This window comes from Chiloscyllium plagiosum, unplaced genomic scaffold (genome assembly GCF_037043375.1).
Source record: "Chiloscyllium plagiosum isolate Xiang-an unplaced genomic scaffold, Cpla_swu_hap1 HiC_scaffold_27, whole genome shotgun sequence".
Taxonomy (NCBI): domain Eukaryota; kingdom Metazoa; phylum Chordata; class Chondrichthyes; order Orectolobiformes; family Hemiscylliidae; genus Chiloscyllium; species Chiloscyllium plagiosum.
The window spans coordinates 93,090,224-93,113,531 of record NW_028270165.1 but is presented as its reverse complement, the minus strand read 5'-3'; the positions used below and the strand labels follow the sequence as shown (position 1 = coordinate 93,113,531).

Here is a 23,308-nt window from a genome sequence, read left to right as displayed (position 1 = left end):
TAGGATGGTCAGTAATGTCCTATCTAGCTTAATTCGATCCATACTATGAAGAAGGCATTGTTTGCTTAATCTGTAATTCAGTTCGCTCAGGAATGCAGAAATGCAGCTTTTAGCCATTTTAAACACAGTGTTAATTTGCAGCCTGAAACCATGTTGTTCTGTTACTTTATATTGAGATGCCATTTTGTGTTTAATAAAAGCTCCTGACCCAACAGGCTAAATCCAGGTATTAGATCCTCATCTGGTGTGGATATGCTCCATCTCTCAAAAGAAAACTGGATTTGCAATTTAAGGCCGTATGTGCTATTCTGCTAAATTAATCCAGTTGATTTTTTTTTGTTTAGAAATGTGAAAATGTCGTGAACAGTTCTTCCAGTTAATCACTGGATATTCAAATTTCTCTTCAAAATTAAAGATCATAACAAAACTGGGTGTCATTGTGGGATTTTGAATCTGGAAGATGTGCTTGGTAAAGTTTGAAAGAACAATATTTCAAAGTGAATATTATCGTGTTAAGTACTAAGGCTTTCTGGAGATGAAAAATTTGCCCTTGTGTGTTTTGCAACACTTAACCAAGGTCAGTTCTATAGAATACGCAGACAGGTTGATGCAAGAGTTGAGTGCTGGGGCAACCTATCAGAAATAATACAGGCAGAAGCACAGCAATTAGAGTTAGAAAGTTAGCCAAAAGTATTAAAAAAAAGGTTTGAATGTTTTGTCAGCGTGTTTTTTTTAAAGTTAATAAAGTAAGTGTTGGTTCTGCAGAAAATGAGTCTGGGGATTCAATAACAGAGGATAAAGAGATGATCGGAGAATTGAAAAGAGCTTGAATCTGTCTTCACTAGAGAGGATAAAAGTAACACTTTAGCTGGAAATCAGGAATTGAAAGGGAAGGAGGAACTGAAGACAATTACAATTACCAGGGAAGTCATACTGAGTAAACTGTTGGAACTACGAGTTCACAAGTCTCAGGTGCCCAAAAGATTTCATCATGGACTCTTAAAGATAAACTAGCTAGTGAAACAGTTAATGCATTGGTTTTAGTTTTCCACACCTCACTAGTTTCAGGGAAGATTTCTTTAGATTGGAAACTCCTTTCTTCAAAAAGGGAGACTGAGAACAGGAAACTGCAGACCATTTACCTTAACATATGTCATAGGGAAAATGTTCAAAGCTATGATTAAAGATGTTATGACAGGGCACTTGTATAAGTTCAAGGTAATCAGGCAGCGTGGATGTGTTTTTGTCAATGGGAAATAATGTTTTGAAGAACGGCCTCTCCCCACTGCAACTGAGCTGATGAATCTCATGTACAGATAGGGAATGGAATCCCTTCCCACATTCCCCACATTTCCACGACTTCTCTGCAGTTCTGGTGTCCTTTTGGCTCCCTGTTTCTGATGAACAATTGAAAGTGTGATCACATTCGGGAAACGTGTACAGTCACCCCGTACTGTGAATAGTTTGATGTTTCTTCAGTCTGTGTATCTGGTTCCAGCTCCTTCTCACAGTCAGCTCACTGGGGCACACTCTCTCCCAACAAGGGGAAAAAAACATACAAAAGTTGAGCAGCAGACAAAATGCAAAAGCAATGAAATGTCGAGCCACGTGGAAAAAAATTGTGCCTCTATCTTTTTTTCTCAGCTATTGGCATTTGGATTCTTCATTTGTCACTAACACCAACATTGCCAAAGAGCATATTGCACATGTGTGCCGGTGTCAGCAACGCAGCGCGCATGTCCGTCGGTGTCAGCAAAATATTGCGCATGCTCATCTGTCCGCCAGAAAAAGGCGGGCGCCGTTCTCCTGATGGTCCAATAGGGAGCACTGGAGGACCGGAAAGAGATAGGTCCTCCTACCAATCAGAGCCACCCTATTGTCTAAATGCGGAAGTTGGACCATGATCTTCAGTAGCTGCTATTTCTGCTTCTGTCTCTGAAGGAAGATTGAGCTTCACCCCCGACTGTAAATTCCTTCCTCTGTCCAAGATCTGTGAGTACGGCACTCTCTTTTCTTGCCCACTTTTCCATTTATAAACCTCTGTACGGTCACCTCTCAACCTCCTGTGGTCCATTGAACAAGTCCCAACCTATTCATCTAGATGTCGGCAGAATCCCAACCAATCTGTTGAATGTTGGTGCAGGTTTGTAAGACCAGATGGCCGACTCCTGCTTCCAATTCTCTCTCACTGTCCAAGACAGCAAGAGAACATAAGACATCGGAGCAGAAATTTAGGCCATTCAGCCCATCAGGTCTGCTCCATCATTCAATCGTGACTGATAAGTTTCTCAATCACATTCTCCCACTTTGTCTCCTGTAACCCTCCATCGCCTTGATACTCAAGAACGTCTCTATCTCAGTCTTAAATATTCTCTGTGACCTGGCCTCCACAGCCTTATGTGGCAGTGAATTCCATAGATTCACAACTCTCTGGCTGAAGAAGTTTCTCCTTACCTCCATTCTGAAAGGTCTTCCCTTTACTCTAAGGCTGTGCACACTGGTCCTAATCCCTCCAACCAATGGAAACACCTTCCCAGCTTTCACTCTGTCCAGGCTGTTCAAGATTCTGTATGTTTCAATTAGACCCTTCCCCCCTCCCGAGTGTGGGCCTGTTAATCAGCATGAACCAGACCCTTCAGGATGAGGTACAGCAGGGATTAGGATCAGCAAAGTGAGAATGGACGGAGAGTGTGTGGGATGGAGATTTTCAACATCTAGGGAATAAGAGAGGAAAGAAAATTCACTCTAAATTAGAATTGACCGGATGGGCTGATGGGTCAAGGAGTGACAGATGGAGTTGAATTTGGAGAAATGTCAGGTCTGCATTTTGGTCAAGTAATCCAGACAGGATTGACACAGTTAAGGGAAGTGTTGCAGAACAAAGAGACCTTGGAGTGCAGGTTCATAGTTCCTTGAGAGTGGAGTCACAGGTAGACAGGATAATGAAGAAGGCATTTAGGATACTTTCTTTTATTGGTCAAAGCATTGAGTAGATGAGTTGGGAGGTCATGTTGCGACTGTACAGGGCATTGTTTGGACCATCTTTGGAATACTGCGTTCAGTTCTGGTCTCCCTGCTACAGGAAATGTGTTGTGAAACTTTGAAAGGGATCGGTAAAGATTTGCGAGGCTGTTGCCAGAGTAGGAGGGTTTGAGCAACAGGGAGAGTCTGAATAGACCAGGATATATTCTTGGCGCATCGGAGGCTGAGTGGTGACCTAACATGTTTATAAGGGGCATGCATAGGGTGAATACCCAAGGTCTTTTCCCCAGGGTATGGGAATCCAGAACTAAGAGGGGCATAGGTTTAAGGTGAATGGGGAAAGGGAAGTGAGGGGCAACTTCTTCACACAGAAGGTGGTGAATGTATGGAACAAGCTGCCAGAGGATGTGGTGGAGGCTGGTGCAATGACATCATTTAAAAGGCACCTGGCTGGGTCCCTGAATAGGAAGGTTTTAGAGGGATGTGGGCCAAATGCTGGCAAATGGGACGTGATTAATTTAGGAATTCTGGTCAGCATAGACGAGTTGGGATGACTGGTCTGTTTCTGTGCTGTATGACTCTAATCGTCTTCGGTGAAAGCAGAAATGTGGTGGTGAAGACTGGACTTGCAGAGCAGCTTTAGGATATTTTGCCCTTAATGGGATCAGAAGAAGTTAAAATGAAGCCTTTCATTTGTGAGCCAGCAACTGAGTGAGCGAGGACATCTGGGATTTTGTTGGAAAGTGGGAATTGATTGCACTGTGGGGATGAAGCCCTACCCTATCCAGTCATTTCTGCTGGTGGGTGAGACTAGGTCTCAAGGTTAGGGGGAGTGGATTTCGGACAGAGATAAGGACAAATTGCTTATCCCGGAGAGTAGTGAATCTATGGAATTCTCTGGTCAAGGAAGCAGTCGAGGCAGCTTCATTAAATACATTCAAGACACAGTTGGATGGGCTTTTGCATGGTACGGGAATTAAGGGGAGTTGGGATAATGCAGGGAGGAGGAGCTAAGACGATGGATAGATCAACCATGATCTTAATGAATGGTGGAGCAGGCTGGATGGGCCAAATGGCCTATTCCTGCTTCTATTACTATGAAACTATAACCCTGTATTTCCCATGGCTAACCCACCTAACCTGCACGTCCCTGGACGCTCTGGTCAATTTAGCATGGCCAATCCAAATCAGGCCTGGTGAGCGGTGAGGTGATGTGGAAAATGAACATCAGTTTTGACCTCCCTTTTTACACCTTCCGGAAGAGTAAAACATTGAGACCCAATCCACAATCTCCCAGCCTGTCAACCATCCAGACACAGAGTGTAGTCATAGAAAGGAATCAAACAAGAAAAATGAAACCAAATTCAAAATAAATATGTGCTCGTGTTTAATGTATGTTCATGAGGAAGTAAACCAGAAATAGGACTCTCCCAGGATTCTTATGGTGCCCTACTTGAGGAATTCTATCTCCCTAACATCTAATATTAGTATCTGGATTAGTGGTGCTGGAAGAGCACAGCAATTCAGGCAGCATCCGAAGACAGGCAAAATTGACGTTTCGGGCAAAAGCCCTTCATCAGGAATAAAGGCAGAGAGCCTGAAGCGTGGAGAGATAAGCTAGAGGAGGGTGGGGGTGGGGAGAGAGTGGCATAGAGTACAATAGGTCAGTGGGGAAGGAGATGAAGGTGATAGGTCAGGGAGGAGAGGGTGGAGTGGATAGGTGGAAAAGGAGCTGGGCAGATCGGACAAGTCCGGACAGGTCAGGGGATCGAGTTGCTGGAGGTTAGAAGCTAGGATGAGGTGGGGGAAGGGCAAATGAGGAAACTGTTGAAATCCACATTGATGCCCTGGGGTTGAAGTGTTCCGAGGCGGAAGATGAGGCGTTCTTCCTCCAGGCGTCTGGTGGTGAGGGAGCGGCGGTGGAGGAGGCCCAGCACCTCCATATCCTCAGCAGAGTGGGAGGGGGAGTTGAAATGTTGAGCCACTGGGCGATTTGGTTGATTGGTGCGGGTGTCTCGGAGATGTTCCCTAAAGCGCTCTGCTAGGAGGCGCCCAGTCTCCCCAATGTAGAGGAGACCGCATCGGGAGCAACGGATACAATAGATGATATTAGTGGATGTGCAGGTAAAACTTTGATGGATGTGGAAAGCTCCTTTGGGGCCTTGGATAGAGGTGAGGGAGCAGGTGTGGGCGCAGGTTTTACAGTTCCTGAGGTGGCAGGGGAAAGTGCCAGGATGGGAAGGTGGGTCGTAGGGGGGGGCGTGGACCTGACCAGGTAGTCACAGAGGGAACGGTCTTTGCGGAAGGCGGAGAGGGGTGGGGAGGGAAATATATCCCTGGTGGTGGGGTCTGTTTGGAGGTGGCGGAAATGTCGGCGGATGATTTGGTTTATGCTAAGGTTGGTAGGGTGGAAGGTGAGCACCAGGGGCTTTCTGTCCTTGTTGCGGTTGGAGGGGTTGGGTCTGAGGGCGGAGGTGCGTGAAGTGGATGAGATGCGTTGAAGGGCATCTTTAACCACGTGGGAAGGGAAATTGCGGTCTCTAAAGAAGGAGGCCATCTGGTGTGTTCTATGGTGGAACCGCTCCTCCTGGGAGCAGATACGGCGGAGGCGGAGGAATTGGGAATACGGGATGGCATTTTTGCAAGAGGTAGGGTGGGAAGAGGTGTAATCCAGGTAGCTGTGGGAGTCGGTGGGTTTGTAGAAGATGTCAGTGTCAAGTCGGTCGTCACTGATGGAGATGGAGAGGTCCAGGAAGGGGGGGGAGGTGTCAGAGATGGTCCAGGTAAATTTAAGGTCAGGGTGGAATGTGTTGGTGAAGTTGATGAATTGCTCAACCTCCTCGCGGGAGCACGATGTGGCGCCAATGCAGTCATCAATGTAGCGGAGGAAGAGGTGGGGAGTGGTGCCGGTGTAATTACGGAAGATCAACTGCTCTACGTAGCCAACAAAGAGACAGGCATAGCTGGGGCCCATACGTGTGCCCATGGCTACCCCTTTGGTCTGGAGGAAGTGGGAGGATTCAAAGGAGAAATTGTTAAGGGTGAGGACCAGTTCGGCCAAACGAATGAGAGTGTCGGTGGAGGGGTACTGTTGGGAACGTCTGGAGAGGAAATAACGGAGGGCTTGGAGGCCCTGGTCATGGCGGATGGAGGTGTAGAGGGATTGGATATCCATGGTGAAGATGAGGTGTTGGGGGCCGGGGAAACGGAAGTCTTGGAGGAGGTGGAGGGCGTGGGTGGTGTCTCGAACGTATGTGGGGAGTTCCTGGACTAGGGGGGATAGGACAGTGTCGAGGTAGGTAGAGATGAGTTCAGTGGGGCAGGAGCATGCTGAGACAATGGGTCGGCCAGGGTGGTCAGGCTTGTGGATCTTGGGAAGGAGGTAGAACCGGGCAGTGCGGGGTTCCCGGACTATGAGGTTGGAAGCTGTGGGTGGGAGATCTCCTGAGGTGATGAGGTTCTGTATGGTCTGGGAGATGATGGTTTGGTGATGGGGGGTGGGGTCATGGTCAAGGGGGCGGTAGGAAGAGGTGTCCTCGAGTTGGCGTTTGGCTTCAGCGATGTAGAGGTCAGTGCGCCAGACTACCACTGTGCCCCCTTTGTCCGCTGGCTTGATGGTGAGGTCAGGATTGGAGCAGAGGGATTGGAGGGCTGCGCGTTGTGAGGGTGAGAGGTTGGAGTGGGGGAGGGGGGTCGACAGGTTGAGGCGGTTAATGTCCCGGCGGCAGTTGGAAATGAAGAGGTCGAGGGCGGGTAATAGGCCAGCGCGGGGTGTCCAGGTGGATGCAGTGTGTTGGAGGTGGGCGAAGGGGTCCTCGGAAGGTGGGCGGGAGTCCTGATTATGAAAGTAAGCTCGGAGGCGGAGGCGACGGAAGAATTGTTCGATGTTACGGCGTGTATTAAATTCATTGATGCGTGGACGGAGGGGGACGAAGGTGAGTCCTTTGCTGAGGACTGATCGTTCGTCCTCAGTGAGGGGGAGGTCTGGGGGGATGGTGAAAACTCGGCAGGGCTGGGAGCTGGGAGCTGGTGTGGGTGTAGAGCTGGGAGTGGGGTCGGAGCCAGTACCTGGAGTGGGTGTGATGGTGGGGGGAATGGGGGTAGAGTCATGAGTAGGGGTAGTGTTCCCCTCGGGGTTCTGGGGGGTGGGGATAGTGACAGTGGGGTCTGTGGGGGGCGTGTCAGCAGAATGCAGGTGAGTGGTGCTGGTGGGGTCGGAAGTGGTGGCAGACACGGCAGTAGGGGTGGCGGAAGTCACTGAGCGTGTGGCATCGGCGATGATGTGAGGGCCGGAAGTGGCTGTGGGAGTGGCCATGATGGGGGCAGAAGTGACATCATCAATCAGCGTGGGGGTGGTAGCTGCATCAGCTGCATGGCTAATGGTGTTTCCGAGGCCAGGGGAATCTTCTGGAATGTTCAAGGAGCGCTGGTTATGGAGCTGGGTAGATAAAAGTTTGTTGTACTTACAGTTTTTGATGTTTGAGATGGATATTAGTACCCAGCTAAGATTTACAACAATATTTACATCAACAGAAATAAACCATCTGTTACAAAATAGTCATAGAAAGATACAGCACGGAAATAGACTGTTTCTGTCTCTCATGTACACACGAGTCCATGGGGATGAGTTTGTATTTGCAGAATTATATTTGCAAATGCATTCTATTTTGCTCAAAAAATGCACAATCTGCAGGCAGTCAATCCATGTAATATTTCATAAATTCCTACTTTGGAAATAGAACCAGTCTGACTCAAGATTGGGATACAGACAGGCCCTGACTTCACACGTTTAATGCATTGTCTGAGCGGAGATGTCACCTTTTGTTATAAAACTTTTAAGTTCTCTCAAGAAGGTGCCTTACAGGAAGTTCTGGGATTTGCATATTAATGATACCTGCAACCCATTCTGAAAGATGAAAGCCTTAACAAGCCAGGTTATATCATTTCAGTGGCAGGACATTGTCATGTTTTTCCATAAATTCTGTGCGTTCTGATCTTATACTCTGCAACCACCTGATGTTGGGCTATAACCTGGTGTTATGTGATGTTTAACTTTGTCCAGGTTAGGGTGGATTGGCCATGCTAAATTACCCATAGTGCCAGGGGATGTGCCAAGGAAGGTGGATTAGCCATGCTAAATTACCCATAGTGCCCAGGGACCTGCAGGGGAAGGTGGATTGGCCGTGCTAAATTACCCATAGTGCCCAGGGATGTGCAGGTTAGGGTGGATTGGCAATGCTAAGTTGTCCCATAGTGCCCAGGGATGTGCAGGTTAGGGTGGATTGGCAATGCTAAGTTGTCCCATAGTGCCCAGGGATGTGCAGGTTAGGGTGGATTGGCAATGCTAAGTTGTCCCATAGTGCCCAGGGATGTGCAGGTAAGGTGTATTACTCAGGGTTAAATGTAGAGCAATAGGGGTAGGGGTGTGGGTGGGTTACCCTTCGGAGGGTCGGTGTGGACTCGTTGGGCCGAGTGACCGGCTTCCACACTTTGGGGATTCTCTGAAGAGAAGGGAGTTCGTCCAAACTGTGCAGTGCAGCACAGTCGACTTCATCCCGCCCCCTCGTACGCCCCCTTGACTCGCTCCGCCCCCTCGTACGCCCCCTTAATCGCTCCGCCCCCTCCGTCCTTTGACGTCATGAAGGGGAAGTGTCCCTGTCAGGTTTGAGTGGGACTCCCTCCCTCTGGGCAGCTCTTCACCCTGGGAGGGAGAGGGGTGGGGGGGGAATCTGTTCACTTAGAACATAGAACATAGAACATAGAACAGTACAGCACAGAACAGGCCCTTCAGCCCACGATGTTGTGCCGACCATTGATCCCCATTTAAGGTAAACCTAATGTAGGAACCCTCAAATTTCTGTGACCATATACATGTCCAGCAGTCTTTTAAATATCCCCAATGACTTCACTTCCACAACTGCAGTTGGCAACGCATTCCATGCACTCACAACTCTCTGTGTAAAGAACCTGCCTCTGACATCTCCTCTATACTTTCCGCCAAACAGCTTAAAACTATGACCCCTCCTGTTAACAATTTCTGCCCTGGGAAAAAGTCTCTGGCTATCAAGTCTATTTATACCTCTCATTATCTTGTACACCTCAATTAAGTCCCCTCTCTTCCTTCGGTTTTACAATGAAAAAGGTCCGAGCTCAGTCAACCTCTCTTCGTCAGATAAGCCCAGATAATTCCAGGCAGCATCCTGGTAAACCTCCTCTGAACCCTCTCCAAAGCATCCACATCTTTCCTATAATAGGGCGACCAAAACTGGACGCAGTATTCCAAATGCTGTCTAACCAAAGTTTTATAGAGCTGCATCAAGATCTCACGATTCTTAAACTCAATCCCCCTGTTAATAAAAGCCAAAACACCATATGCTTTCTTAACAACCCTGTCTACTTGGATGGCAATTTTAAGGGATCTAAGTACCTGCACACCAAGATCCCGCTGTTCCTCCACACTGCCAAGAATCCTATCTTTAATCCTGTACTCAACTTTCAAGTTCGACCTTCCAAAATACATCACTCTGCATTCATCCAGGTTGAACTCCATCTTCCACTTCTCAGCCCATCTCTGCTTCCTGTCAATGTTACGCTGCAGCTTACAACAGTCCTCTATTCTGTCAAAGACACCTCCAACCTTTGTGTCGTCTGTAAACCTGCTAACCCATCCTTCAATCTCCTCATCCACGTCATGAATAAAAATTACAAAGAGTAGAGTCCCAAGAACAGAGCCCTGTGGAAAACCACTCACCACTGACTTTTCGGCAGAATACTTTCCTTCCACTACCACTTGCTGTCTTCTGTTGACCAGCCAATTCTGTATCCAGACAGCTGAATTTTTCTGTATCCCATTCCTCCAGACTTTCTGAACGAGCCATGGGGAATATTATCAAATGCCTTACTGAAGTCCACATACACCGCATCCACCGCGCGACCCTCATCAACTTGTCGAGTAACACCCTTAAAGAACTCAATAAGATTTGTGAGGCGTGCCCTGCCCCTCACAAAGCTGTGCTGACTGCATTTGATCAAGCCATGCTCTTCCAGATGGTCATAAATCCTATCCCTCAGAATCCTTTCTAATACCTTGCAGACGACAGACGTGAGAATGACTGGTCTGTAGCAACTTGTAGCAACTGGAGTGAATCCAGGGAGGGAGGAGACTCTGCAAACTCAGGTTTGTGTCTTAGTTACTCGGGTGGGATTGGGGGGGAAAGATAGAGATTGGGAAATGGGGATAGATATCTTTTCTGTTTTACTTTTATCTTTTCTTTTCTACCCTGGACTGATAGTGGTGACCTTTTTAAAATCCCTTTTTACAGAGTATTTGAAGATCTGAAGTTGGAAGTTTCAAAATCAACAGATGAAGGGCTCATGCCCAAAACGTCGACTCTCCTGCTCCTCGGATGCTGTCTGACCTGCTGTGCTTTTCCATCACCGCACGTTTTGACTCTGACTCTCCAGCGTCTGCAGTCCTCACTTTGACGTCAATGTCTGACAGTCACTCAATCCATCGGGACCGCAACGGTTTCCAACTCTGATTCTGTGAGAAGGAGCAAAGCTTTTTGGTTCCTGTTTGAGTAGGTTTTCAGCATCAGTGGGACTGGATGAGAGACTTAACTGTTGCAGCGCACTGAGTGTGGAACCTGAAACGTTATACGGCATGGAAAGAGGAATTCAGGGTGGGGGGGAGGGCTCCACACGTTTGTGTGTGGCTGAAGTTTCTACCATGCAGAAACCCGAGGAATCCCGCCCTGTAGAGAAACCATGGAAATATGGCGACTGCGGGAAAGGCTTCTGTGTCCCATCTGCCCTGGAGTCTCATAGGCGCAGTCACACCGGGGAGAGGCTGTTCCCCTGCCCTGAGTGCGGGAAGGGCTTCATCAATTCCTCCCACCTGCTGACACACAAGCAGGCTCACAATGGGGAGAGGCCATTCAACTGCCCCGTATATGGGAAGCATTCTGTCAGGTGGGCAACGTGCGGAAACACCAGCGGGTCCACACCAGAGAGAAGCCCTTCAGCTGCCCTGAGTGAGGGAAGAGCTTCACCTGCTCCTCCCACCTGCAGAGGCACCAGCGAGTTCACGTGCCATCGCAGGGTGATTGAAGGAGCAACGGTTGAGTACCGTTATTGATTGGACTATCAACCCTGTTCCAGGGACTCTCGGGTTTGAATCCCACTGAGGCAGTAGGTGGAATTGCAATTTGGTCAGAAATCTGGAGTTCAGAATCTAACGATGAAACCACTTTCGGGGGGTGGGGATGGAGAAACCCCCATCTGATAAACTCACGTCCTTTTTTTGGGAAGGAAACTGTCATTGTGGGAAAGAATTCACTCGGTCGTCCCAGCTGCATCCTTTACCTGGTCTGGCCTACACATGACTCCAGACCCACAGCAGTCTGATTGACTCAACACTGCCACCTTCTGGCGAATGAGTGGAGAGAAAATTACTTGGAAACAGGGTATGGGTTGAAATTGGTGAGTGAGACAACACTTCCCACAGGTTAAGGCTGTACCAAGGATCCAATTACAAAGGGACAACTTGGTGGTGACTAATAGTAAAAGAGTTGGGGGGAGTGTGTGCACTTTGAGCTTGAGCTGTTTAAAAAATATAACCTACTTTTTCTACACCTTTTTGTTGGGGGGATCTGAAGCTGTAACTTACCGCCGGGCTCAGACTCTTATTGAAAGCTTTGAGCTCCAAGAGGTTTTTGTTTTAAAGCTGCTCATTTCTTGTAGCCTCCTGCACTAAGTTTCCAGTGTCGTGTATCAGATGAAGCAGTGAATGAGAAGCTAGTAGTGTTAGAAATGGTAAATTTTTTGTGAGTGCATCATTTCATTAGCATTGTAAAGTTTACTGGCAGCACCAGGAGGTGTGGTCTGTGTTCACTAGAAACGATGTGGAAGTGCTGGTGTTGGAGTGGGGTGGATAAAGTTAAAAATCTCTCAACGCCAGGTTATAGTCCAACAGGTTTGTTTGGAAGCACAAGCTTTCAGTGCTGCTCCTTCATTAGGTGGTTATGGAGAATAAGATCATGATCATAGAATTTATAGTCAAAGCAGTCGAGTGTCATGGAGATGTGATTCATTAAACAATTTTAGATTAAATATTTCATTGTTTAGAATTGGCTTCTGTTCTTTGGTGTGTTAATCCCAGAATGTAATTTAACTGCAGAGCTTTTCTCACAAGCATGTCAGTCTGACGCGACATTGGGACCCAGACAGAATTCACACCTATTGTCAGAAAACCTCTGCATTTAAATGACGTTCTGAAACGGCTGATCTTAAACATTGAGAATAGCTACAGTGATATATTCAGAAACATCGTTGAAGTTTGAAAGCATGTTCAATTTTTTTTACAAGAGCTGCTGAAATCTTTCTGAAACTTGCACTCAAAAATGTGCAGTGAGGCCACAGCTCAGGACAGGCTGGAAGGGGTGTATGGCTTATTCCTTGTTTTGTGAAATTGGTTCCAACTATGTAGAAATAGTCACAGAGCGGGAAATAAACCCTTCAGTCCATGCTGACCAGATATCCTAAATTAATGTAGTGACGCATTTGCCCCATACCCCATAAATTCTTCCTTTTCGTATACCCATCCCGATGCCTTTTAAATGTTGTAATTGTACCAGCCATCACCACTTCCTCTGGCAGCTCATTCCATACACGCACCACCCTCTGTGTTAAAAGGTTGCCCCTTAGGTCCCTCCTAAATCTTTCTGGCCTCACCCTAAATCTATGCCCTCTAGTTCTGAACTCTCCCTACCGTGGGGAAAAGACATATAAAAGTTGAGTAGCCATTAAAATGCAAAAAGAATACAATGTTGAGCCACAGGGTGGAATAAAAAATTGTGACTTTTGAACTCCTATTCGCATTTGGACACTTAAAAGCTGTCAGTAACACCAGCATCTCCACAGGGAATACTGCGCATGATCTTCGGTGTCAGCAAGTACTGCACGTGCTTCTCGCTGACCGCAGAAAGGGCGCGCGACCTTCTTTTGACGAACCAATAGGACGCCCTGGAGGACCGGAAGGGGACGGGTCCTCCTGCCAATCAGAGCCGCCGTATTGTCTGAATGCGGAAGTTGGACCTTGAGCTTCTGCTGCTGCTCCTCTCTCTCTCTGAATGAAGATTGAACTGTACTCCCAGACTGCAACTTTTTTCCTCCATACGATATCTGAGAGTATGGCCCTTTTTTCTCGCCCATTTCTTTTTCATTCTGGGGTTCAATTGGTGACTTGCAGCAACTGAAAGGAACGAGAGTGAATTCAGGGAGGGGACACTTGGGCAATGTTGGTCCAGGTCTGTGTCTCAATTGGCAACATATGGCAACTGCAGTACCACCGTGTGAAGTTATAGCCTTTGTTGTGATTAAGAAAATGCACAAAGGAGGTGCATTATTTAAATGGTGATATATTGGGATGTGGAGAAAGTGAGGACTGCAGATCAGTCGAAAAGAGTGGTGCTGGAAAAGCACAGCAAGTCAGGCAGCATCCAAGGAGCAAGAGAGTTGATGTTTCAGGTATGAGGCCTTCTTCAGGAATGATGTGTGGATGGACAAATGGGTCTCAGCGTCCTCCTACACCAGTCACTGCCAGTTGTCAGACATGTGCAGCCAGCAATCAGCAAGGCAAGTGGAATTGAGTTCAGAAGTGGGGATGCCTTCCTGCAGTTAGATTAGATTACTTACAATATGGAAACAGGCCCTTCAGCCCAATAAGTCCACACTGACCTGCTGAAGTGCAACCCAGCCAGACCCATTCCCCTACATTTACCCCTTCACCTAACACTACGGGCAATTTAGCATTGCAAATTCACCTAACCTGCACATTTTTGGACTGTGGGAGGAAACCCATGCAGACACTGGGAGGACATGCAAACTCCACACAGTCACCTGTGGCGGGAGTTGAACCTGGGTCTCTGGCGTTGTGAGGCAGCAGTGCTAGCCACTGTGCCGCCCACGTTAGGGGGTCATTGAATGTATTCAAGGCTGAGCTCATCTGATTTCTGAACAGCAATGAAGTGAATGGTTATGGGGGAAGGCAAGAAAATGATTTTAAGACGAGTACATAACTGTTCAAGTCAGACAGCACAGAAAAACGATTAGAGTGGTGCTGGAAAAGCACAGCAGGTCAAGCAGCATCCGAGAAGCAGGAAAATCGACATTTTGGGCAGGAGTCCCTCCTGCCCGAAATGTTGATTTTCCTGCTCCTCGGATGCTGCCTGACCTGCTGTGCTTTTCCAGCACCACACTAATCGTGGCTCTGATCTCCAGCATCTGCAGTTCTCACTTTTGCCGAGCACAGAAACAGACCCTTCAGCCCAACTAGTCTATGCTGACTATATTTGCAAACTAAACTAGTCCTACCTGCCTGTGTTTGGCCCATATCCCTTCGAACCTTTCCTATTCATGTACATCTCCAAATGTATTTTAAATGTTCACCTCACCTATACCCCTCATGATTTTATAAACCTCTGTAAGGTCACCTGTGCTCCAGTGAAAGTAGTCCCAGCCTCTGCACCGCTCTGTAGGGAGATCCATATCCATTTGTGATCTGTTCAATGCTGGTGCAGGCTTGAAAGACCAAATAGCCTACTCCTGCTCCCAATTCTCACTCTGTGTCCAGAACAGCAAGAGACCATCAGACAGAGGAGCAGAAACACGACCTCGCAACTCCTGTACCCCTGGAGGGCAAAAAGAGGACGTAGCTTTGGCAAATATGGTGAAGGAGAATCCAAAGGGTTTTTACGAATACATTAAGGGCAAAAGGGTAACCAGGGAGAGAATAGGGCCCCTCCAAGATCAGCAAGGTGGCCTTTCTGTGGAGCCACAGGAGATGGGGGAGGGCGATACTAAATGAGTATTTTGCATCAGTGTTTACTGTGGAGAAGGACATAGAAGATATAGAATGTAGTCAAATAGATGGTGACATCTTGAAAAATGTTCATATTACAGAGGATGTGGTGCTGGATGTGTTGAAACGCATAAATCCCCAGGACCTGATCATGTGTACCCTAGAACTCTGTGGGAAGTGAGGGAAGTGGCTGAGATATTTGTATCATTGATAGTCACAGGTGAGGTGCCAGAAGACTGAGGTTGGCTAACGTGGTGCCACTGTTTAAGAAGGGCAGTAAGGACAAGCCAAGGAACTATAGACCAATAATCCTGATGTCGGTGGTGGGCAAGTTTTTGGAAGGAATCCTGAGGGACAGTATTTACACATTTGGAAAGGCAAGGACTGATTAGGGATAGTCAACATGGCTTTGCGCGTTGGAAATCATGTCTCACAAACTTGATTGAGTTTTTCTGAAGAAGTAACAAAGAGGATAGAGCGGTGGACGTGATCTATGTGGACTTCAGTAAGGTGTTCGAGGTTCGATCTCATGGAACACAAGGAGGACTTGCTCAAAGGTAGAAGACAGAGGGTGGTGGTGGAGGGTAGATTTTCAGACGTGAGGACTGTGACAGTGGAGTGCCACAAGGATCGGTGCTGGGTTCACTACTTTTCATAATTTACGTAAATTATTTTGATCTGAACATAGGAGGTATAGTTAGTGAGTTTGCAGATGACACCAAAATTGGAGGTGTAGTGGACAGCGAGCAAGGTTACCTCAGATTTACAACAGGATCTTGATCAGATGGGCCAATGGCTGAGGAGTGGCAGATGGAGTTCAATTTCGATAAATGTGAGGGGCTGCATTTTGGAAAAGCAAATCAGAGCAGGACTTATACATTTAATGGTAAGGTCCAGGGGAATGTTGCTGAACAAAGAGACCTTGGAGTGCGGTTCACAGCTCCTTTTAAAAGTGGAGTTGCTGGTAGATAGGATAGTGAAGAAGATATGATTTCCTTTATTGGTCAGAGCGTTGAGTACAGAAATTGGGAGGTTATGTTTCAGCTGTATCACACCTCAGTTAGGTCACTTGTGGAATATTGCATGCAATTCTGGTCTCCTTCCTTTTGGAAAGGTGTTGTGAAACTTGAAAGGGTTCAGAAAAGATGAACAAGGATATTGCCAGAGTTGGAGGATTTGAGCTATAGGGAGAGGCTGAAGAGGATGGAGCTGTTTTCTCTGGAGCATCAGAGGCTAAGGGGTAACTGTGTAGAAGTTTATAAAATCATGGACAGGGTAAATTAGACAAAGTCTTTTCCTGGGGCGTGGGAGTTGAGAACTAGAGGACATTAGTTTAGTGTGAGGGGGCAAAGCTGTAAAGTCCCCCACCATAACCACCATATTATTCTTACTGATAACTGAAATCTCCTTACAAATCTGTTTCTCAATTTCCCGCTGACTCTTAGGGGGGTATATAATACCATCCCAATAAGGTGATTATCCCTCTCTTATTTCAGTTCCACCCAAATAACTTTCCTGGATGTATTCCCAAGAATATTCTGCTTAAATACAGCTGTAATACCAACCCTTATCAAAAACACCACTCCCCACCTCGCTTGCCCCCTTTTCTACCCTTCCTATAGCATTTGTATTGTGGAACATTAAGCTGCCAGTCCTGTCCATCCCTGAGCCACGTTTCATATCCCATGCCCTGACTTCAACTGCATTTCATGTTAGGCCTCTTGTATTGAAGTAAATTCAGTTTAATTTACCAATCCTAACTTGTTCTCCTCTTTGTCCCTGCCTACCATGACTGCTTGATTCACTCCTTTTCCCAATTGTACCAGTCTCAGATTGATCTCTTTCCTCACTATTCCCACCTTACTTGTTTAAAACCTCCTGAGCAGCTCTTGCAAATCTCCCTGTCAGTATATTTGTCCTCTTCCAATTCAGGTGCAATTCGTCCTCCTTGTACAGATCACTTCTACCCCAGAAGAGATTCCAACAATCCAAAAATGTGAGCCCTTCTCCCCTGCACAAGCTCCTCAGTCATACATTCATCTTCTCTATCCTCCTATTCCTACCCTCACGAGCTCATAGCACCGAGAGTAACCCAGATATTACGACCCTTGAGAACCTTCTTATTTCAATTCCTGCCTAATTTTCTTTGACCCTTCAGAATCTCATCTTTTTCCCTTCCGATGTCGTCGGTTCCAGTGTGTACAATGACCACCTGCTTGTCCCTCTCCCCTTTCGGAACATTCTGCATCCTCTCTGAGACATCCTTGATCCTGGCATGAGGGAGGCAACACACCATTCTGATTATTCGCTGTTGGCTGCAGAAATGTCTGTCTGTGCATCTGACTAGAGGGTCCCCTGTCACAATCGAACACTTGGACACCAGCATACCCCTCATGACATTAGAGCCTGTCTCAATACCAGAAACCTGGCTGTTCATGCTACGTTCCCCTGGGAGTCCATCACCCCATACATTTTCCAAAACAGCATACTTGTTTGAAACGGGGATAGCCACAGAAGATTCTTGCACTACCTGTTTACCTCACCTACCTTTCCTGGTGTTGCTCCATCTATCTGACTATATATCTGCAACTTTTCTCCTTTCCTATAACTATCTATCAAACCCCCTAGCTCTTGTAAATTCCTCATTGCCTCGAACTGTCGCTCCAACAGATCCAGTCAATCTGATAGGATTCGTGACCAAAGACACTTGCTGCAGGCAATCCTCAGTAACGTGGAAACTCTCCCTAATCTCCCATTTCCGACAGGAAGGGCAGACCGCTATACTTTGCTCATCCAAAATCTACACACCCAGAAGATAACACTGTCTTTTTGCTCTTAAAAAAGAAGTGCTCCAGGCTAAGTTAGCACTTATCACTTATACTTTTAAAATTTAATCAGGAGACATTTTAATAAAACATTATAATCCAGAAAGAACCCATTCTGCTCACTTCTGAACAGGCTGAAAATTGAATAAAAAAAACTACGTTCGAACCCAAAAGAAACCCAACCTTCAGGTGGCTGGGGGCGGGCACAACTATCGCCCCGCCCCCTATTGTTTCCGTATTCTCGGAGGACTCCTCCAACCACGCCCCATGAACTGACGATGACGTCACCCGTCAGGACCTCGCCCCGATACGAGCTGGCGCATGCGCGCTGTAGCTCCCGCAGCGGGATGACGTCAGTGTTACTGATGGCGCCGGCGGCCGAAGGAACAAGGACAGAAACCGCTGGGAAAGGCTGAGCAGGTCCTTCTTTAGAACACGGACAGGTCTCAGAAACATCCCTCGGGAGGTCGCCAGGCCCCAGCGCCAAGACCTGGCTCCTGCCCCCGGGGAGAGGAGATGGTGAGACAGGGTAGGATTGGGAACCGCGGGAGGCTGGGGTGGGGGAGGGGAGTTTATAAACTCCTCGGGGGAGGCCTGAGGCCTCCAATAAAAGGCCCAGTGTTTATTTCACCGGCGAAGGACCCCTCGGGTCGCCCGGGCAACCGGCGGCCATCTTTGTGAGGGTCAGGCGGAAGTTGCCTTTGCTCCCTGGAGCACCTGGCCGCCATCTTTGTGAAGGACAGGTAGGAGGTTGTCTTTGGGCCGGCATCGCGGGCGGCCATCTTGGTGAAGGCACCGTTTGCTGTCATTTCCGGGAGAGGATTCCAACCTCGGGGAAGCCTTTGTGTCAACTCGAATTTCCTCATTTCACTCTGGGAGACCTGGCCCTGAGCTTGGTCTGTGTGCCCTTAAAACAGGAAAAGGAAGTGGGAGAGAGGTCCAGGGAAAAAACACTTAGATGGGCTGTGAATTTGAGGTGAATTAATGTGATAATCTGTGGCACTGGAACAGAATGTGGGTGCTTCCAAGATTGCAGTGACCAGGAGAGCATTGACGTGTTGATGTTAGTTTCAGTTTGTAGACAAGAGAAAAGGGCGAACAACAGGAATTCACTTTGGAATTAAATTGCCATTGTCCAACAGAACCACAGTCACTTCTACAATATTGTGTCTCCCTCCTATTGGAAGCATGTTGTAAACATGAAAGGGTTTGGAAAAGATTTGCTAGGATGTTGCCAGGGCTGGAGGATTTGTGCTACAGAAAGAGGCTGAATAGTCTGGGGCTGTTTTCACTGGAGCATCGGAGGCTGAAGTGTGACCTTTATAGAGGTTTATAAAATCATGAAGAGCATGGATAGGGTAAATAGGCAAGGTCTTTTCCCTGGGGTGGGGGAGTCCAGAATGGGTGGGTAATTGGTTCAGGGTGGGGGAGAGGGGCAGGTGTAAAACTGACCAAAAGGGCAATGTATTCACCCGGAGGATGGTACGTGTAAGGAATTAGCTTCCAGAGGAAGTGGTGGAGGCTGGTACAATTACAACATTTAAAAAGGCATCTGAATGGGTATATGAATAGGAAGGGTTTAAAGGAATATGGGCTAATGCTGGCAAATGGGATTTGATTGATTTGGAATATAGACAATAGGTGCAGGAGTAGGCCATTCTGCCCTTCAAGCCTGCACCACCATTCAATATGATCATTGCTGATCATCCTTAATCAGTATCCTGTTCCTGCCTTATCTCCATAACCCTTGATTCCACTGTCCTTGAGAGCTCTATCCACCTCTTTCTTAAATGAATCCAGAGACTGGACCTCCACTGCCCTCTGGGGCAGAGCATTCCACACAGCCACCACTCTCTGGGTGAAGAAGTTTCTCTTCATTTCTGTCCTAAATGGTCTACCCTGTATTTTTAAGCTGTGTCCTCTGGTTCAGCACTCACCCATCAGCGGAAACATGTTTCCTGCCTCCAGATTGTCCAATCCTTTAATAATCTTATGTCTCAATCAGATCCCCTCTCAGTCTTCTAAACTCAAGGGTATACAAGCCCAGTTGCTCCAGTCTTTCAGCGTAAGGTAGTCCCGCCATTCCAGGAATTGACCTCGTGAACCTATGTTGCACTCCCTCAATAGCCAGAATGTCTTTCCTCAAATTTGGAGACCAAAACTGCATACAATACTCCAGGTGTGGTCTCACCAGGGCCCTGTACAGCTGCAGAAGAACCTCTTTGCTTCTATACTCAATCCCTCTTGTTATGAAGGCCAGCATGCTATTAGCCTTCTTCACTACCTGCTGTACCTGCATGCTTACCTTCATTGACTGGTGTACAAGAACACCCAGATCTCTTTGTACTGTTTGGTACAAGCGTGTTGGACCAAAGGATGTTTCTCTGCTGTATGTCTCTATGACCCTGGCTTTCCAACGATGTTTGCCACGTCTGTATGTTGAGTTTTTCTCTGGTGTCAGTGTTAATGCCTTGATGTCTCATTTTGCTCCCCCCTTCCTGTGGTCATTAACCATTTTGTGTCTGGTCCTTTCTCAAGAAGCTGCATTCCCGATTCACCCTGAATTGACACACTTTTCTTTGCTTCCCAAAATCAGACCTGCTCACTCTCAGCAGGATCCCAGTGTTGTGAAAGATATTCACTTCCAGGTGGAGGTATCCAAAATGCAGAGAGATGTCAGTCTTGATGTTTTTGCTTTTCAGCCCCTGGCAGATCCTTCAGGAGAATTAGTTAGAGCGGAGTGAGATGGTGTTTTCAGTTTTGTGGAATTAAAAAACGTATTCCGTAGAAAGTAGAATTGCTTGTTCAGAATTTCTACCCTGGACTGACAGTGATGACCTTTGTAATCTCTTTTTACAGGGTATTTGAAGATTTGATGACGGAAGTTTCAAGATCAACAGATGAAGGGCTTATGCCCGAAACGTTGACTTTCCTGCTCCTCAGATGCTGCCTGACCTGCTGTGCTTTTCCAGCGCTGCACTTTTCGACTCTGACTCTCCAGCGTCTACAGTCTTCACTTTGATGTCAATGTCTGACAGTCACTCAGTCCATCAGGACTGCAACGGTTTACAACTGTGAGTCTGTGAGAAGGAGGAAAGCTTTTTGGTTCCCGTTTGAGTACGTTTTCAGCATCAGTGGGACTGGATGAGAGACCCAAATGTTGCAGCGCACTGAATGAGGAGCGTGTAGCAGCTATACAGCCTGGAAAGAGGAATTCACAACATGTTTGTGTGCGGCTGAAGCTTTGGCCATGGAGAAACCCGAGGAATCCCGCCCCGTGGAGAAACCATGGAAGTGTGGTGACTGTGGGAAAGGTTTCCGTGCTCCGTCTGCCCTGGAGATTCATCGGCGCAGTCACACCGGGGAGAGGCCGTTCTCCTGCCGTGAGTGCAGGAAGGCCTTCAGCAATTCCTCCGCCCTGCAGGCCCACCAGCAGGTCCACACAGGGGAGAGGCCGTTCCCCTGCACTGAGTGCGGGAAGATCTTTAGCAATTCCTCCATCCTGCTGAAGCACCGGCGGGTCCACACGGGGGAGAGGCCCTTCAGCTGCCCTGAGTGCGGGAAGACCTTTACACAGGCGTCTATCCTGCTGACCCATCGGCGGATCCACACTGGGGAGAGGCCGTTCTCCTGCCCCGAGTGCGGGAAGGGATTCAGTCAGGTGGGCAACTTGCGTACGCACCAGCGGGTCCACACTGGGGAGAAGCCCTTCACCTGCCCTGAATGTGGGAAGGCCTTCAGCTATTCCTCGGACCTGCTGAAGCATCAGCGCGTCCACACCGGGGAGAGGCCCTTCAGTTGCCCCGAGTGCGGGAAGGGCTTCAGCGATTCCTCCGACCTGCTGAAGCACCAGCGCGTCCACACGGGGCAGAAGCCCTTCAGCTGCCCCGAGTGTGGGAAGGCCTTCAGCGATTCCTCTGCCCTGGTGAAGCACCGGCGAGTCCACACGGGGGAGAGGCCCTTCAGCTGCCCCGAGTGTGGGAAAAACTTTGCCCGGGCCTCCAACCTGCTGACCCACCGGCGGATCCACACGGGGGAGAGGCCCTTCAGCTGCCCCGAATGCGGGAAGGGCTTCACCCGCTCCTCCCACCTCCGGAGCCACCAGCGAGTTCATGTGCCATCGCAGGAGGATTGAAGGAGTGACGGTCGAGTGACGGACTATCAACCCAGTTCCAGGGATCCCGAGTTCGATTCCCACCGTGACAGATGGTGGAATGGGAATTTGGTCAGAAATCTGGAGTTCAGAATCTAACGGTGAAACCATTGTCGGTGGGGTGGGGGTGGAAGAAAACCCCCATCTCATTCACTCAGTTGTCCCAGCTGCACCCTTTACCCGGTCTGGCCTGTACGTGACTCCAGACCCACAGCAGTGCGGCTGATTCCCTCCCCTCCCCCCTCAAAAAGCCCCTGGCAAATGAGCGGGGAGAAACACAGGGAATGGGTTGAAATTGCTGAGTGAGGCAATACTTCCTCCAGGTTACGGTTGTACCAAGGATCCGATTACAAAGAGACAACTCCATGCTGACCAATATTAAAGGGGGGGCGGGGGGTGTGATGTCTGTGTGCACTTTGATCTTGAGGTGTTTTTTAAAAAATCTGCTATGTTTTCTTTGCCTGTTTGCTGGGGAGAATCTGACGCTGTAACAAAGTTGGGTCACAATAAAAGGTACCTGGACTAACCACCGGGCTCAGACTCTCATTGAAAGCTTTGAGCTGCAAGAGGTTTTTGTTTTAAAGCTGCTCATTCCTTTCAGCCTCCTGCACTAAGTTTCCAATGTTGTGTATCAGATGGAGCAGTGAATGAGCAGCCAGTATCGTTAGAATTTTTTCAGGAGTGCAGAGTGCGCCATGTCATCGGCATTGTTAGGTTTCCTGGCAGCACCAGGAGCTGTGGGCTGTGTTCACTGGAAACGATGTGGAAGTGCTGGTGTTGGACTGGAGTGGATAAAGTGAAAAAATCACACAGCACCAGGTTATCATCCAACAGATTTATTTGGAAGCACTCGCTTTTGGAGTGCTGCTCCTTCATCGGGTAGCTATGGAGCAGGAACATCCAGCAACCGATCACAGTGTCATACTACTGATAGGATATATTGAACAAATCAAGATTGTGGTTTAGTCTTTCATCTTCTCGAATGGGTTGCGGGTTTTGGTTCATTAATATGTAAAGCTTAGAAGTACTTTTGAGTCACATTCTTGAGATGACTTAAGGTTTTATAAAAAATCAGTGATATCTCAGCTCAGTGCATGAAGGATGTGAGGTTTGACTCTGTCTGTATCCCAATCTTGAATCAGACTGGTTCCATTTCCAAAGTAGGAATTTATAAGATATTACATGGATTGACTGCCTGCAGACTGTGTGCTTTTTTTGATCAAAATTGAATGTATCTGCAAATGCAAATTTACCCCATAGACCTGTGTGTGTCTGTGCATGCATCAGAGAGTGTGTGTATGCATGTGACTGTGTGTGAGAGTTTGCCCAAGAGTATATGTTTGCCTGTGTGCATGCTTGATAATGTATGAGTGTGATGGAGTATAAGCCTGTGAGAGTGTTGGGTGGTGTGTGTCTGTGCCTGAGAGAGAGCGTGTGTATGAGAGAGGTATAGATAAAAGTGAGGAATTGCATTTTGCTTTAAAAAAA

The 23,308-nt window shown here is 47.8% G+C and overlaps 3 protein-coding genes across 7 annotated transcripts in view; 2 read left to right on the top strand and 1 right to left on the bottom strand.

The window, feature by feature from the left end:
* Positions 1 to 23,308, bottom strand: part of LOC148145045 (uncharacterized) — a 103,293-nt gene that overhangs the window by 25,100 nt on the left and 54,885 nt on the right. The gene's annotated exons all lie outside the window — the stretch shown is intronic.
* The window catches only part of LOC148145048 (uncharacterized), a 112,813-nt gene that overhangs the window by 70,118 nt on the left and 19,387 nt on the right, over positions 1 to 23,308 (top strand). The gene's annotated exons all lie outside the window — the stretch shown is intronic.
* On the top strand, positions 10,700 to 22,347 carry LOC148145049 (uncharacterized). Of its 3 annotated transcripts, none has more exons than XM_087975617.1 (2): positions 10,700 to 11,463; positions 20,527 to 22,347. In XM_087975617.1, exon 2 carries the CDS (start codon positions 20,918 to 20,920, stop codon positions 21,800 to 21,802), a length of 885 nt encoding a protein of 294 aa, XP_087831743.1. In that variant the 5' UTR covers positions 10,700 to 11,463; positions 20,527 to 20,917; the 3' UTR covers positions 21,803 to 22,347. The 3 variants fall into 3 exon arrangements, with proteins under 3 accessions (XP_087831743.1, XP_087831744.1, XP_087831745.1); XM_087975618.1 differs by lacking the exon at positions 10,700 to 11,463 and adding an exon at positions 17,995 to 18,186; XM_087975619.1 differs by lacking the exon at positions 10,700 to 11,463 and adding an exon at positions 18,005 to 18,196.

Bases quoted from the DNA above. Each gene is read 5' to 3' on its own strand.
- LOC148145049 (XM_087975617.1), top strand. From the start codon at position 20,918: ATGGAGAAACCCGAGGAATCCCGCCCCGTGGAGAAACCATGGAAGTGT.